Source organism: Meles meles, chromosome 7 (assembly GCF_922984935.1).
Source record: "Meles meles chromosome 7, mMelMel3.1 paternal haplotype, whole genome shotgun sequence".
Taxonomy (NCBI): Eukaryota; Metazoa; Chordata; class Mammalia; order Carnivora; family Mustelidae; genus Meles; species Meles meles.
Genome location: NC_060072.1, coordinates 127,016,608 through 127,034,752, shown reverse-complemented (window position 1 = coordinate 127,034,752; position 18,145 = coordinate 127,016,608). Strand labels below are relative to the sequence as shown.

The window sequence follows — 18,145 nt, the reverse complement described above, 5'->3', positions numbered from 1 at the left end:
TTGGTCTGTAGAACATTATTCATTTGCATATAGACTTACTGGCATTGGCCTACGACTTCTTCAAAAATAATTAATAAAAATGTCAGACAAGGAAGAAAAAAAAAAAAAGTCAGACAAGATGGTGCCTGTTTCAAACACTCCAAAATGGTGTGTTTCTTTGGTTAAAATGGTCTATTTTTTTTTTTTTTAACATTTACTTATTTATTTTAGAGAGAGTGTGTATGTAAGCAAGGGGAGGGGCAGAGGGGGAAGGAGAGAGAAAATCCTCAAGCAGATTACCTTCTGAGCCTGGAGCCTGACCCTGAGATCATGACCTGATCCAAAATCAAGAGTCAGATGGCCAACTGACTAAGTCACCCAGACATCCCTAAAATGATTTATTATTAAACACTTTAGGGATAGCGCTGTTCAAAAACTTGGCAATAATAATTGATGATCTTTATTGAACACTTATTATTTGCTAGGTAATTATTATAGCCACACTGTAATGTAAGAAATATTACTCATTTGGCAGGTGAGACAGTTGAGGCAAATACAGGTTGTCCACAGTCACAAACATTAGGGGTGTCAAAGCCAGGCTTTCTACCAGGCCCTGTGATGCCGGGCCAGTGCTTTTAGCCATGACACCACACATCCTCTATGTATATACTCAAAATTCTCTGTCATCCTCAGAGGTGACACAAGGGAGTGTCCGTGAGCCCTTGGACCTACCATCCTAGTGATACTGTCACAGAGAAAAGTCTGTGCTATTATAGTCTACTTCATAGATAAGTACTGGCCATTTATTATTATAATCACCGTTTTCTTTGCTACATTATGACAAATTATTTTTAGTGTCCAACTTCGAATTTTTCTAAAAATTACTGTCGGTCTTTGTGCCTGTGAGATGCCAGAATAAATCTTTCCTAGAGTTTGAAAGTTGAAATAATCTTCCCTTGAGCTTTCTGACGGTCCTCTTACTTTTTAGTGTTGTGCTTTATACTCTTGGTTGCAGATACACGCTCAAACTAAACCATTAGCTTTGTGAAAGGGCTCTGGTCTGAGAAAAGTAAAAAGCATCATGACACACGTGATTAACTAAAAAGCTGGGAAAGGGCAGAAACAAAGGCAGCTTAGTGGCTTCTCCCTGCAGGAGTATACGCCATTCTCATCTCTCTCCTCTGCATTTCTACAACCTCACCGTTTTAGCTTCCGTATGGCCCCACCAACAATGACTCCACATGACCGTTTGCCCCAAGCTCTTGCAACAAACGGGCCTCCTTTGGCAAAAAATTCACAGCACAGGGAGCTCGTCCTTTTGAGACTGACACCAAAGGCATGGATCTTGCCCACCTAAGGATAGCTACTCCTCTGGGCAGTAGGAAGGCTCTGGCCAGGAGCAGTGAAGTCCAGTCCTCTGGCCAGTGTTGCTCATTGATGGTATGTGGGGGCAGAGGCAGAATCTTTGAGTACGGCTCTGATGACATGTTAAAACATTTCTTAAACATTCATGAATTCAGCAATTTGTTCGGTAGGGACTGTACCTTTCAGTACTGCAGGAGGGAATTCACTTAAGCCCCAGAAATGCATTTAAAGGAATTGCCTGTCTTCATCTTATAAATTGGATTTCAGTGTCTCTTCTAGTTTCAAAATTCTACTAGGCATGTTTCGGTTTTCCCTTTATCACATTATGCTTTCTTCTGCAAGTGTTGATCCATCCATATTTTGATCTTTCTTTTGCCCTAATCATAGCTTAAAAAACATTTTTTTTTCTAAATGTGCTGTTTCCCAGAGTGTAGCTAATTTGTCTGTGTGCTCATAAAATGGTCAAAAAACTTTTATATAGCTCCACGGTTTCTTCTTACTTGATTTCTTCAGAGGTTTCCCCTTTTATTGCCCCCAAAGTTATTCCTAGCTTTTCTGGACAGAATTTAATTTTATTAGAATTTATCATGTTTCTTGAATTTTCTTTCTTTTCTCTATTGCTTCTCTTTTTTCTTTAATTGCTAATTGTTTTGGTCCATGGGTCCATATCTCCTTTTGAGGTCTGACTCCATAAAACCTTAGGCCCATGACTGGTATGTCCAACATCATAGGCTCAAGGGACATTGATCGCTATTTCCTAATGTTTTGTTCTACAATAACAACCACTTCTTTGCTGTCCAGAATTAGTCTAGACTAGTACTTCTTTCCACTATTTTCTTTACTTTTTGAGACAGGAGAGCATTTAAAGAATTTATCAAACGCCTTTTTTTTTTTTTCATTTAAACATTGGAGAGACGTGCAGATGGTTGAAGTTATCTCCCCTTTGCCACCCCCATGTGTCTCTTTGTGCTGCACTCGTGTTGACATATTTCCTTTGTAAAAAATTGTAGTCTCAGCTGAGGAAGAAGCCAGTGGGGGAGGATGAAGCCCCTGTAACTGGCTGCATTCCGGAGTCACCTGGAGATCTTGTTAGAAAAACATGTTTCTAGACGTCAGCCCAGACCTACTCAATAAAAATCTCTGGGAATCTCAGTAAAGAGAGTCCCCCAAAGCCCTCGGGCCGCACTTGAGACCACTGTCTGCAGCACGTTTTACCCCCTCTTCAAAGCTCTCTCCTGGGAAGTCATAACTACTTTAGGACGTGTCTTCTTAACATGTACCTTTGAGTGCTAGTAAAGATTTCCTTTTGGGTTAAGTCTCATTTTTCCATTGCTGCAGGTGAATCACATCTTTGTCTCACCGAGGCCTGGTGATACGGCCATGATGTTTGTGTCATTATGTAAAAATATCAGATTTACTCTGCGATTTTCATGTCAGGATTCTCAACTTTCTTGCCCCGCCTTTAGCTGGCCCCTTAACTACTACCGTCTTCCAGTCCATTCTGTATACCTTTCCAGGCCTTCTGCTTTGCAAGCCTTCCTCTTCATGACGCCAGCAATTTCTGTCAAATGCATTTCCCTCCAGTCTTCGTCAGATTTTTTATCTCTTGCCAAATCCTCCTTCTGATGTCATCTTGTCCACCAGATGTTTATATCATTATTTATTATACTCCCGTGTCCTCTTCCAAGTACACAATCATGCATTTCAAATGAAAGAATAGACCAAAACGGGGGCTTCCAGTCCTGCACTCTTGTTTTCCAAGTCTGTAGCCCAAGCAACCTTTTCCATCAGGCCCTTGTGATACTGTGCTTAGTTAAGGTAACTCGAGCTGTTGTTATGAAGGACTCATAAATTCTCAGATGCTTAACATAATGCAAGTTTATTTCTCAATCTTGTGAGAGACCCATGCTGATGTTCCTTGCCTTCCACATAGTGATACAGGAACCCAGAGAAAGGGGAAGTCGATTTGGGGAAACCACATAACTCTCTCTGCCACAAACATTGATAGATGTTTCACAAATAAAGGGAACTAAATTCTAGTAAGTTTTGAGAAATGCTGAATTAAACACAGTTAAACAGAGTTTGGTGTTCTTTTCGGTTTTTGCTGTGGTATTTCCTCAAGCTGTTACTACCCTAAATAAGTGTGGTTCATTCATGTATCCATTCATTTAGTCATCCGAATACATCTTAGACACGTAGACTGTGGAAATACAACTGTTTTCTCATCAGTTTTCCTTGTCTTCACTGAGGAGACAGATGGTAACCAATTGAGCACACAATACAAATTTAATTACAAGCTGTGTTAAGTGGTGTCAGGGAATGTTATCGGGTTCTCCAAAGACTCGAAGAGGGAGGACAGAGCTCATCTGTGGGTCAGAGAAGGCTTCCCCAAGGAAGAGTAACTTTGCAAGTTCAAAGGAAACAGAAAGTTTCACCAAGGGAAGCTGTGGTCGAGGAACTGTCACAGAGAAACCTGGACACTAGTTAAAGTGACAGAGATAGATTTTAATCAGTAACACACTCCTGCAGGGGGATCAAGCATGAACCGCCCTCCATTTCAGTTTGTACAGAAGTAATAGGACATTGTGAAGAGAGAACGAGGGCGTCAGGAGGGGACCAGCAGCTGGAGCAGTCAGGGAAGTGAGCAGTGGCAAAAGGTTAGTCAGGGTCAGTGTGGTGAGGCAGTTGTGCGTGCTGGCCAGCAGTGATGGAAGCTAGGATTCTACCCTTCCACAGGGACAGGGACACCAGTGTCCTATCCCTCCTGATGATTCCATTTCAAAGGCATGCTTTTCAGATCCTTGAGAAAGGCATTCCCAAGTTGTAGGAGACACACATACATCTCAAAGGGACAGAGGAAGAATTCAGGATTGTAAGCCCTTCTTAGTGCTCTGGGAAAGGGTAGTCAGGGGCTTATCCTCAGGTATTGGCTGGAACAAATCATATATTCTCTTGACAGCATCAAACTTTCTCAAGCAGGCACTTTAACCGGGGTAGGGTCTTCCTAGCGATGTGACCTTGTTAGAAACTACATTAGTGTTTGTTGAAGTCTTTTAATTTGGGTAAATAGGAACGAGAGGGTAAAATCACGTATGCCAAGAGTCTGCGTTTTTTATTAGCCAAGGTCAAGGGGTCGTCAGGAAAAAGGTTCAGCGGAGCCTGGCTGGAGGCCACTGGAGGAGAAAATCCTTGTCAGAACCGCAGGGAGTCCAGTGGAGCCAAGGCCCAGCAGGGGGCTGCCAGGCTGGCAGGAGTCTTTGAGACTCGCAGGCACTGACGCTGTGTGAGGAGTTTCAGGGAGGACCCTTAGGGTAGCAGGAGATCTTCCGGGAGTGAGTGGGGGAAATGGCACACCCAGACTGGCACCTTTAAAAACTCTGGCTTCAAGAGAAATTGAAGGGAGGGGAAAGTAACAGAGGAGATCCAGCAAGGGGGTTGTTGTTGTCCTGGTGAGAGAACGCCAGTTCCTCGCACGCTGAGGAGAGAGAACATAATAGGATTCAAGAGCCCTCAGGAGGTAAAGTCGGCAGAAGTGGAATGAGGATTAGATAGGGGTAGAGTGGTGGCATGGTGAAGAAAAGGCTGAGATATATTAATAGTTCTTTTTCTCCTTTTTTTGAGAGGGAGTAGCAGGAGGGGCAAAGAGAGAGGGAGGGAGAGAATCTCAAGCAGGTGCCACTCCCAACGCAGAGCTTGACATGGGACTTGATCTCATGACCCTGAGGTCACAAGCTGAGCCAAAACCAAGAGTCAGGACACCCAACCAACTGGACCATCCAGGTGCCCCTAATGGTTCATTTCTTAAGACACTTAATCTCCCTCTTGCTTTCTCTCTTCAGCCTGCTTCACTGATGCGTTTGACACTTTCACAAAGGATAAGTGATAAAGCTACCGTATTAGTCCACTTACTCACTCAAGCTCTGTTAAATATAATGAAGAATATATTGATTCAGTTGACTAACAGGAGTTTTGCATATGTTTATTACAATTTAGAAGTTATTTTTTCTCCATTATTACAGAGAATGAAGACATTATTGTATCCTTGGATTTGACAGTTACTATTTTAAAAATATAATTATCAATGAAGGAAGCAATAAATTATTCTTGAGGGCCTTAATTACTGAACGTCTACATTCCTCAGTTTCCAGAACTCTAAAATGGGGGTAACAGTGGTACCTGCTATATAGAGATACTAGGAATTTTTAAATTAGGTCACACAGACGAAGGACTTAGAGTAATATTCAGCTAATAAATAATATTTATTAAATGCTAATAAACATTATTTATGATTATTTAAACATAAACACAGTTTGATGGATTAATTTTTGCTTTCAAAAACATTTTGCAGTCAATGCAGAACTTTAGTTTCCAAAGCAGCCTTTCCAGTTGAGATGAACATAGATTGGCCCATGTAAGGAAAGCAGGGCTTCTGTCCCTAGCATCTCAGTTTTCTTACAACAAAAGCTGCAGGGGGTCTATATCTGAATCTAAGAGGCATGGTGGTTAAAATCCCATTTGCCGGTTGGAGAAAAGCTGATGAGATTTTATGTCTTAGCAGCAAAGGGTCTGAGCTGACTTTCATCATCATGGCATCTCCTTAAACACTTCCCAGGCAGATGAGTCATGCTTCCTGTGACTGTCTGAGGAAGTTTGCTTCTAGACTGCTTGGCATTTTGCTTAGAATTCAGAGATAAGCTATTTTAATTCTGAGGACAACTGCTACAAAAACACTCATAAAAAGTGACAACAATACACCAAACAATTCAGTTTATGTCACTATGCCAGAAATGAGCCTAGCATTGTACTTAATCATGATCTGGATTCAAAAGTTGAGAATGAAGTGTATCTATTGATTAATTACACCAAATACTTCATATTGGCATTAAAAGTAACAAGCAGCACTTTATAAGAAATTTAATACTGCAGGGTTGCCCAAGTAAAGTGTGAGGTTTTTTTAATCATAAAAAATTAAAAGGAGAGATATTGATTTCCACGTAATCAAAATCCCTTTCCTTAAAAGGAAATGCTGATCTTTCCCGACCATCCCTCACAATGAAGAATTTCATGTGATTGCATTCATTTGCTGCAGTTAATGAGGCAGGCACACTAGCCTTCAAGAGATAGCCTTTGCTCTTGGATTCAAAAGAAATTCTTGTGTGTTTCCCCTCTCGATAGTCTCAAACATGAAGGACAGAATCAGGATGAATGATAATCAGACCTACAGATAGCTTCCACCCTACCTGGAAGACGTTAGAAATCACATCCGGGGCTCAAAACTTGAAATTGTTCTCCATCCACACTTCCTTTCCTGGGGCTCCTCACCTCGTGCTCTCCCCTCAGACCATAGGCAGCAAGTACCTGGGAGGGTCTCTTCCAGCATCTAACAAGCATGTGGCTTGAACAAGAACACAGGGCTCAGAATGCCAAGTTTTAAAATTAGGAATCATGGATTTGGGTTAATTATCTTGATTGTCTCCTTTTTAAAATAGGAAAGATTTCCAACTGCAACATTTCAGAATTTTCTTTGAAAAAATGCTGTGTTGACCCTTCAGTGCTTACATTTACTGTGTGTTTAATGGGCTTTCCCCCACTTCTTCCCTCAACAGGGGAAGAGTGCATTGCAGTACCCTAGGTCTTTTCAGCTCTGCGTTCTATGATTTCCTGTCGTTCTGTGAAGCAGATCTGTCCCCGTTTCTGTGTCCACCGTTAACAGATGCTGAGACTTTTAGGAGGCAGAATAATTTTTTAAAGATGTTTAGTCTTTTGCTGTGGTGGTATAATTGGCCAAGGGAATGCTGCGGTTCTTGGAATTAAATGTTCATGTTCCTATGGGAGAGTAGATTTGGCTTTCAATGAATCTCATTTACCAGTAGGGAGGGAATTAGGCGGGTAAGACTCCATCAGCAACTCTCAGAACTTATGTTTGTGAGAAGTCTTTAGTCCCTGAGCATCTGAAGGAATTCTTTTTAAATAATTAGTCTAGGAGGGTATGTGCTATGGCGAGTGCTGTGAAGTGTATAAACCTGGCGATTCACAGACCTGTACCCCTGGGGCTAATAATACATTATATGTTAATAAAAATAAATAAAGAAAGAAAGAATTAGTCTAATTAATAATAAAAACCTACTTCTGATTAAAAAAAGGTAAGCATTAGGGACAAAATATGGTTTTAAATTAATGCGGAAAAAGATTACCTTATATAATAACATTTTAATGGACCAATTTTCACGTCTAATCTTGAGATGTGTCTAAAAGACTATGGAGATAGACAGTATAGTATTTTTAGTAGACCAGATGGATAGCTGAGAACCCAAAGGGTATGGAATTCTGGAATGGAAAGACATTACCAGTGCATATCTACACTGCTATATAAATAAGTCTCCAAAGGTAACGCTTTCTTGAAAAAATAAACTTACATGATTGCACAGGGATATATAGTCATTGCAGGACATTTGGAAGATATAGAAAAACCTAGATAAAATAAAAACAAAATAAAACAAACAACTTAAATTACATTTCTACTAATAATTTTTGGTGGTATTTATTTCCTGTAGTTGCTCTTTATATATTTTGTTTTAATATTCAAAGGGGATCATTCTGTACATTATCCTATAATGACTTTTCTTCCAGGTAACAATGGCTTGTGAGTATCTTTCTGTGTTATTCATAATACCGCATCATTTACAATATGATGCATTCCATCATCCCAATTCGGCCATTTCTTCCTGTGGAACATTTAGAATCTTTGTCAAATTTCCACTATTATAAACAATGCTGAGATAAACATTCTTGTAATTAAATCTTTGCACACATCTGTGATTAGACAATGGTTTAAAAAGTGAAAAAAAATCAGCCTCTGTGACTTCTAACATGAGTAATATACAGAAAGCAGAAACAAAAATGTCAATGTGCTATTAAGAGGGACCAGCAGTGAGCTGCCACGTGCTAAGGCCACCATCTCCTCTGTGTGTGAAACAGACATCTAATTCCGAGTGACTGACACAGAAGAACTCAGAATGTGGTCTTCGATGGGTTTCTTGCTGTCATGCAAGGCCCAGCATTATGAGTAATTGTTTAATTTTAGATGGTTATTTCATATTTCCTGCCCCACCCTGTCAGCACGTGGCAGCCATGGGGAGGATGTGTGCCTGTGTATCAGGGAGCACTGTGCAGGGCCACGTGTCTGATGGAGGACCCTGCCTCCTGGGGCCATCACAGAGCCAACCAGAGCCTACCACGCTCTGTTAGCTTTCATCTTTATCATCTGCCTGATTTACTCTCCCCAATTCGATTAAGTTTTTACCCCCGTAGGCTTTTCTCATCCACAATGGGAGCCTTTTACCCTACTCTGTGAATCTTGTTTGGTAATTTCTACTGTTGTTACAGGAACATTTCAAAGACTTTCAAATTTAAAATAAATGCTGTAGATTCCAGGTTTATCCAGATTTTTGTGTAAACTTTGGCAACAACATTCCTAATAACTACTCTCATGAGGCAGTTCTCATAGGTCCTGTTACAGTTGTTTTTTTGGGAGGTGGGGGAAAATCTGAAGAAATGCCCCAAGAATTCACCAATTCCCACCCCTTTGGAGGGCCAGTGGTAACGCTGTTAGGGCTGCAGGCTGGCTGGACAGCCAGGGCAGAGGAGGCAGCAGCAAAAAGAAATGCGTGCAGAACCACTTTCCCTACCATTTATCCCTCCCTTCTCCATCTCCCTAGGGCAGCCTTGACTGATTTCCTAATGCTCTCTTTGCCACCATCCCGTTATGATCCACCATCTCCCTCCACCCCAACACGCACATCATACTTACACTCTCCCCCACAGTATGGTTTACTCTGCGCTATGCGCCCCACGCATGGGGAATGGCCTCACAGAACCACATTGTCATGGCAACATGCTGCAAGCAAGGGCCATCCATCTCCACACAAGTGATTCATTGATTCACTACTTCCCTGTCTGGTCTGCCAGGGATGATTTCTGAGAAATATTTTACGTGAGTCACCTCAAGTTCTCTATGCCCATCATATTTTTCTCTCAAAGCTATTTCTAGAATGGTTTCTTTGGAAAAAAAATGTTGATTCCCTCTGCCTCTGACCAAGAGTTAAAATAACAATTTAAGCACATTCCATATGTGTCTCACATTCAACCTATTATGTAGTCTGTCTCATTTGCTGTTTACAGCAGTACTTATAAGATAAGTACTATCATGATGCAAAATTTATGAAAAAAAATGTTTGCTAGGAAAAGAAAATAATTCTCACAAGATTGTATTCTAACAAAGTTCAGATCTGGACTGGACTGTATACCTACAGCCTGATCAAACTTAATAAACTCTAGTATGCTCTTACAGGGAAATTACTTTCCTGCTTACAGCTGAATATAATCTGTTAGTGAAACTGACTTTGCAAAGCTAATCTGTAAACTCACCAAGTATAGTTCCCAGAAATTTTAACTATGTTCTTACACTGACTAGAATTTTAGTTCTCTATAAATATTAGGAGATTCTCTGCTACACCTAGAATTCTTGCTCATGGCAGGCGAATTATTTCAATACATGTTAAACTCCAAAGGATAACCTTTTTTTAAGTTTTTAAAGATGTGTAATAGAAGATAGACCAAACATTTTTCCCAGAGTTTCTCCATATTTTAGTAATATCATCCCAAAGAGACTCTTGATTTTATTTCTCTATTTGGACTATGTTTAATTCTTAAAATTAGTTATCTACTATAAAAAAGTTTTATTGTAGAAAAATTTCAAGGAAATAAGAAAAAGTATGAATTAGAAAAAGTATGAATTAGATGCCCATCTAAAATAGAAAGGGCTGAGTTTTAGTTGTTACTCACTGTAATTTAAAAGGGGTGTAGAAGCCATTTATACATCCCATGCTCATATATATGAAACAATTAATTATAACTTCATTCATTAAAGTCATAAATTTTCAAAACCGTAAAACTATTTAGCAGCAAAGAAGCACTTGAAAGCACATTTCTGTTCTGAGAGTTCTTGGAGTTCATAAAGTTGATTCCCATAGAGGGAACAAGTTGAAGTACACATTAGCTGACTCTGGGTTCCTCCAGGCTTGAGTTTCAGTGATTCCTAAAAGTACCTATAGAACCCTTACTCTTAGAAAAATTCAACTCTCTCTGTCAGCGATGTATCCTCAGTTTTATATCTTCTGCCTTGTAAGTATGGTTCTTAATAGCTGGAAGGGGTCCACAGATCCTTTCAAGTTGCAGCTGGAGTCCGAAGTCAGTATGGCCTCGTATACTGTATGTGTGCCAAATTATCAAACCCATGCAAAGGAAGTAGATAGAAATTGGTAAATGTGGCTTTAGGCAAGAGATTTCCTTCCTCTTTGGGTGTCCTAAGAGTGGTTGAGCTATTTCAGGGTAGAGTGGGGGGTAGGGAGACCTAAACCTCATCGATCCTAAATGAACTGTCTCCTTTATAGAATAACTGAAAAGATTCTACAGAGGCGGTTGTATGAATACAACATATTTACCTTCAAAGATACATTTAAAGGCCAGCCAGAAAGTGGATGCAGCATTTCAGATACTTTAAAAGATAGAACAACCTCTTAATACAGTTACACAAATTGGATCCGCATATTTAAAGTGAGAATCTCCATCTTTCTTTTCTTAAGTTCTGATAGTTTCCTTTTGCGGACTGTTTTCCAAGCTTGAGTATTGTTCACACCGAGTGGATCTTTAGGCTTTCTAAAAGCAGTGGAAATCATACCCTTCCTTAGCAGGACCAAGCCAGCATGCTTGCCAGTAGTTGCAGTGAGTCACAGCTGGAACGTCCTGTGGTTAGCATTCTGCTCTGAAAACAGAATCAGGAGCAGCAGGCACCTACTGGTTTCCATGGCAACCAGTATTTGTGTACTTTGAAAAATGACTGTTCCTTTTTGTGTGGTAAATTTACGCGGGAACGAATTATAGAGGTGACGTTAGCCATCTGTGAATATAAACAACAACAAAAAAACCTGATTTAATTAAGTGTAAACTTTAGAAGGACATAAAATTGGGGGTTGGGGTTTTTTTGTGTAGAGGTTTTGTTCTACACTAACTAATTCATTCATTTATTTGACGTATTCAAGCATTTTCATCAATGTCTATTTGATGTTTATTTCAATGCATCACTCTCTCCCCTTCAAAGGCAAAAAGAAACTAATTGTCATTCATCATTGTTTCCCCCAAACCCGCTCTCTTTGCCCCTGCCCTACCCCCCATCCCGTGCACAATGTGTTATTTAAGAACAACTGGGATTCAGGGGCGCTCCTTCAATGAAGTAATCCTCTCCGGAAGGAAGAAAAAAAATACCCTCCAAGTCATGTGAAAATGTCAGGTTTCTTAACCTTGCTGAGCTGGGGAGGCAAAAATACTGTGCTGCTTATGACCTTGTATAGAATCTAGAAGACAGTTCCTCAAAATGTCACTACAACCATTTCAGAAGACCCATCAGGCTTAAAGGGATTATGGTTATAGAGAAATCTTACCTCATGTTTTGTTTCATAAAGTTGAAATAATTAAAGTTTTGGTCACTGAACTACAACCCAAAGTTAAGAATGAGCCTTTTGGAGTGGGAAATAGTAGAGTGTTTCTTACTTATTATACCTCTGCTTGGGCACAGTATGTTTACTTTTGTATTAATTAGTTTTGAATTGGAGTTGGGAGACTGGATTTAATGAAAAAACAAAACAAAACAAAAACTGAAGCTGGAATAAATACCTTACAGTGAAGCAGTAATTTAGAGTAAACAGAGGGCAGCCTGGCCCTCCTCCCCACCTCCACCCCCTGCCTGAGAGGGGGGGACCTGCCATCAGAAGGGAAGGATTGTTTTGTTGTCCCGTTTTCTTTTTGTGTTACTTTATCCTTTCCCTCATTTTTGTTCCGTCATCATGGCTTCTGTCAACTATCTAGACCCACACATGCTAACGGGTAACTAGAAGAGAATAGACAGCAGTATAGACATCAGTGGAGTCAAAGAAAATCCAATGGCTTGAGTCACGAGGAGCTGATCTTTTTAGATTATCATTATCTTTTTTGATTGAGGAAAAATGGCAAAGAATCCTAATCTTTTTTTTTTTTTTTAGTTTAGAGGTACGTATCTGATGAAATTAATGAGGCAGATAAAGGGTGCATGACAGGATGGACAAAATAGCTTAGTGCGCAAGTGGGCAAAGACCTCAGCAGAAAAGCTCCAGGGGAAGAGATATAAATGCCTAATAAAGATGAAAACCTTCAACCTCAAAGTAACCTAAACTAAGACAATTATAACCCCTCCCAATTTTCCCTATTAGCATCAGCTATAAAAATAATAGCAGTCATAATTGCCAAGGTCCCCTGTAAGAACCATTTCAGTAAAGCGCTCGTGGGGGATATGCTGATAGAAAATTTCTGGTAAGAGATTTAATGATATATATCAAGAGCCATAAAAGGTGATACTCTCTGATTCATTCCCCTTACAGGAATCTTTCCCGAGGGACATTTAAAATATCAAATACTCACATTGGCAAAAAAATTTGGAAATGTCTTCAATAAACTACAACAGAATATTAGTAACATTTTATGCCACCATCAAAAATGTTTACCTAGACTGTTGAGTGACATGCTTAGAGAAAAACTGGGCACACAATTAAATGTGTAGCCTGAATTTATACACACGCATATACACCTGGACACGTGTGTGTATATGTACATATGGAAGTAAACACCAAAAAAGCGTTGGCAGGAGAAACTTCTGGTATTAACAAAATATTAAGAGTGGTTATCTCCAGTGGGATTAATTTTTGTATTTACCGTTCTTTCACATAGCTTTCTAATATGTCTCAACTTTTATAGTCAGTCTTTATTTAAAAATATATGGATCTTATAATTAGAAGACTATTCATTGAGCATCTCTCGTGTGTCATTAACCTGTGAACACATCTCATCCAGGCCACCATTTCCTTATTCTGTGCCTGGATTTACACTTTCGAGGGAACTTGCTAGGCTGACCTAAAATCATACATTAGTATTTGGATTTCCGGCTTTATTGGGCTTAGGCATCATCCGTAAAACTCTCTCTATATAATCGTCTATTTTTAATGCTTATGTGAAGCCTCCCAGGCTCAAACGACATCTCAGCAGATTTACCCTTAACCTTTCAGCCAAGGAGCAGCTTTGGCCACACGAGCAGACTTTTGTTTTTTTCCATCTGACCAGCCATGTGAAGTTTCTCACACTGGGAAGTTTCTCCTTGATTTCAGCTCTACGACGGCTCCCAGCGGATCGGGCGCTACTGTGGAGCAGAGACGCCGCCGGCAGGGAGCACCACAGGCTCCCAGCTTCAGGTGCTGTTCTACACCGATGGGGTCGGTCATGGCGAGAAAGGATTCCAGATGCAGTGGTTCGTGCACGGTAAGCCCTGTGCAGATCTTCCTTGTATTTGATACCTGCTGAATGACTAAGAATTATTCCTTTCCCAATTCTCTCTTCGGAAACAATCCCACCTACAGATATTGGAACCTGGTAACCAGTAAGCTGGTGCTAGGCCTTGGACCGTTTCCTCAGACGTTGGTGGCTCTGGGAGAGTTAATCCTGGCAGGGTTAAGAGAGGACAGGGCTTGGAGAGCTGCTGACGTCTTTGCAACTATAAATTGCCGACGAGAAAGGAGGGGAACAGAGTGAAGTTTCTAGTGGAGGGGAAACCTCGAATTGGGTGTGGTGAGCAAATGGCGAGGTGGCGTTAGAGTCTCCCAGGGGGTGTGGAATGGAATGAGATTCAAGGCTCATTCTGACCTAGCTGTGAAGGAATGGTGGGGGAGGGGATTAAAGGGCAAGGATGAGAGTCACTGGGAGAGAGAAGGGAAGGCACTGGGCTGAGAGAGGAGCGGGAGCAGAGAACTCACTCAGCCAGCGCGTGTGTTGTACCTGCCAGAGTCGGGGCATGTCAGCACCCACCTAGGAACTGCTGGTTCAGAAAGCACGTGGGGATGCTCATTCCTCCAAGGATGGACATTCACACTTAATGAGCGTTCCGGACCGCGTAGATTGACCTCACGTGGCCCAGTCTAACGAGAGTAGGCCCCAGAGCAGTGATTCCCAAAATAGGGTCCCCAAAGAACAGCATCAACACCATCTGACTCTGGTTAGAGTTGCAAATTCTGGGCCCCCCTCCCAGACCCAGGGTAGCCTGATAATCCGTGTCTTCACTGGTCTCTCTGGTGATCCAGGTTTGAGAACCACTCTCCTAGAGGGATCCACACCTCACAAATACAGTCCTTGTGACTCTTTTAGTAGCAGTACTCAACCAAGGTCTTAGGGCTGGCTGGTCTGTTTCAGCCAATTTGAAAGAAAGATGGAATCAGAATATGATACTGGGAACCACACACAGACACCGGAACGGCGGCCCTACTGTCAGAATCAGGGGTGAGCCCAAGGCGAGCACACATACATGTGGATTGTGGGACTCTTGAGGGTTGTTAAAATCATAGTCTGATTACTGTATGAACCTGAGCCACTCTACAGAAGTGAATACCCTCATTATACACTTAAGAGTGTTAGATGCTCTGTTACTATGAACCGGAGACTGGGTGTATTTCTGTTAAAATACAAGTATGGGGCTTTCAGTATTTAAAAATATTTGGTGGTAATCACAGAGCTACTTATAGCTTGAAATACAGATTAGGAATTGCTAAAATAAACGAGCTACAATAATTAAGCCTGTGGGAGTTCTGGCCTGTTCCCTTCACCGAAGGGGTAGATTTAACCTTGAAATGTAGATTGATTGACTTGTTCAGTGAAGGGCCTGGATTGATTTATCTGTGTAATACAGTCCATCTCTAGTAGTCTGTGATTCAGAAATGGCGTGATTCTAAGGCAACCAGAGAAGAGAGTGAAAAAAACCTAGAAGACAGGGGAACATCTTGAGAAATGACCCAGATTTTCAAGGGCTGCAGACATTGCCCAGAACAGTTTTCTCAGACTTTCACGTGCAGGTGAATCACTGCATGTTAAAATGCAGAGTAAGGTCCATGAATCCTAAATGCATTTCTAAAAAGCTCCCAGGGAATGCTGATGGCACGACTCTGTAGACCACACTTTGAGGAGCAAGGCGAGAGCGGATGTTAAGGCTGGAGATATAAAATGGTAGAAAGACAGCATCTTTAGAGACTAGAGAAAGCTTCTAAGGTGTTCCAAGGGCTCATTGTACCAACAGCAAAATAATGTCCTCAACCTTTCGAGGTCAGGAGGATATGAGCTGGGGCTTCTGTAAGAAAGAACCTTATTGCTTCAGAGATCCAAGGGGAGGAAAGCTTTCCTGTGAGACAGAAGAGTGGAAAGGAAGAAATACTAACCAGGTGGAGATTCAGGGCCTAGGGAAGAGGTCCCCACCCCAGATACACATTGGAATTGTGTGGGAGCTGTAAAGAGAACCAGGGTCCTGGGTTAACCTTCAGATAGGATTCAGTTCATCCTTGGTGGGACCCTAACAATCGTTAATTTAAAAAGTCTCCCTAAGTAATTCTGCCATGCATTTAGGATGGAGGGTTTTAGGAGCAGTGATTTTGCTGTTGCTGGTCATAGCTTTCCTCTTGGTGGGTTGCTTCCTGTCCCTTCTGGGCTGTTCTAGCTATCCTACCTGCAGGGCCACACTAAGGAGTACGAATTAATGGTCCTTACTGGCTACACTGGCTTACTGTATCACTAGATTCTCTCAGCCAACATGCTGGACCTGGTTGAATTCTCTGCTGAAAGCTCTGAGTTTTGTGGGGGGAATTTTTTTTCTACCAGTTCTGTTTGAAATCTTTCTTTGGGAGGGTCAAAGACACTCTCTGTCTATTCTCTTTTCCTGTTTACTATTTCACAACTTTCTCCCAATTGTTGAAAACTCGCTAAGCTTTGAATCAGAGTTGCACAACAAAATTTTGCCAAATGGGACCAGAACTGAACCTTTTTTTCCTTAACTCTGTGCTGTCCACTATATATAAATTACACTTGGGGAGAACCTCTCGGAAGGGGATTGTTAGTCATCTAGATCTGTACAAAATTAACTCTCATATCCTATAGGCAATGCTTCATGTACACAGAGTTTCTACTGTACATTTTGACTTGGTCTTTAACTTGAAGTAGCCTGGGGAGTGGGGCCAACAGAAAAAACTAGGGTCAGGGAAGAGGTCTTTGTAGGAGAGGTTCTCCCACTTCTTACCCAGCAGAGATGGACTGAAGACATAAATCTTTCTTCACATTCACCCGTGTGTTCATTCCACAGATACTGAAGACCTGTTTTGGGCTAGGTACTGTGCTAGGGCTGGGGCCAGGGTGTGACCCCAACCACAGGCCTGGTTCTTGGTTTTATAGAGCTCCGCCGGGTGTCTGTGACAAATAGCCACCAAGCAATATGTTCACGAGTCAACATAAAGTCAAAAGTGTGAGAAGGGCCATGGGGGCACATAAGGGGGGATTTGATCTAAACAGGAGGCCGGAGAAGTCCCGCGTGAGATAGGACCTTTAAACTAAAATCTAGGAATAAGGTGCCTGGGTGGCTCAGTGGGTTAAAGCCTCTGCCTTTAGCTCAGGTCATGATCCTAGGGTCCTGGGATCGAGCCCCGTTTCAGGCGCTCTGCTCGGCCAGGAGCCTCCTTTCTCCTCTCTCTCTGCCTGCCTCTCTGCCTACTTGTGATCTCCGTCTGTCAAATAAATAAATAAAATCTTAAAATAAATAATTAATTTAATTAAATTAAATCTAGGAATAAGCGGGAATGACGTAGGCAAATAGGAGAAGGAGAAGGACTCCCAGTAGAAGAAGGTCCCTGTGGTGGGAGTCAGTATGGTACAGTGGGAGGTAAGTATGAGGCACCCAAAATCCAGCGTGGCTGGGGTCCAGGGTCAGAGGGAGGAGTGCTGGAGAGGCTGGGGAGCTGAGCTGCAGCCAGAGTGTTCTGGTCACCCAGGTCACTTCCAGTTAGTGGCTCAGGCAGGGCTAGGCGCCGCACCCTCTCTTTCACATAAATCCCTGGGATTTCAGAGAGCGCATTTCTGGTAGGACCTTGAAGCACTGAAGGCACATGCCATGTGGCAGGATTTGAAATACAAACTAAAGTACAAAATACAAATAAATACAAAACAGTCGAAGACAAAATCCAAAACACGTTAAAAACCTGGTCTCCATGTGACAGTGTAATAGGCATGTTATTGAGTAGGCGTGGTTGTAGGTGAAGGTATTTCTGGAAGCTCATCTCTGCACAGACCCTCCACACCTCCGTCTCAGTGTGCGGATGGCAGGCCAGGGCCCAGCACACCCTGCCTGACTCTAGCACGAATGCTGCTTTGCTTTCCCTGCCGGAAGGAAGCTTCTTCAAACCTGTAGCTTCTTTTCATTCGAAATATCTCATTTCAGGCTCTCATCCCCCCGCCCCCTAGCTCTTTTCCAAACTGTGCAGTAAGAACTCCAAAAAGCTCTTCACTGAGAATTCAGAGTCTATACTGGCATCATTTCCTGAGCATTGCTACTGAGGGAGAATCCACACCAACCCCCCACCCTGCCCCACACTTCATCTATTTTGCCCATTAATAAATAAGCCTGTTTTCAAAATGTGCTTCTTTGTCAACTGCACAGATCTTCTATTTGCTTTGAGAACATGGATGCACAATCAGGCTTTATTTGTGGGCCCATTTTTAAAGAGGCTCTGTAGATGTGAGATTAAACCGCGCTGCCTGGCCTTTATGCAGACCATCAAAGAGAATCCCACTCTGGAAAGAAAGAAATGGCCACAGTTGCCCTGCCTGGCTCAAAGGTTCACAGTATTCAGTGTTG

At 41.8% G+C, this 18,145-nt stretch overlaps 1 protein-coding gene across 1 annotated transcript in view; it reads left to right on the top strand.

The window, feature by feature from the left end:
• The window catches only part of CUBN (cubilin), a 269,195-nt gene that overhangs the window by 85,803 nt on the left and 165,247 nt on the right, over positions 1–18,145 (top strand). The window contains exon 28 of the mRNA XM_046012645.1: positions 13,596–13,746. Within this exon, the coding sequence (XP_045868601.1) occupies positions 13,596–13,746 (151 nt within the window). The remainder of the gene's footprint in view (positions 1–13,595; positions 13,747–18,145) is intronic.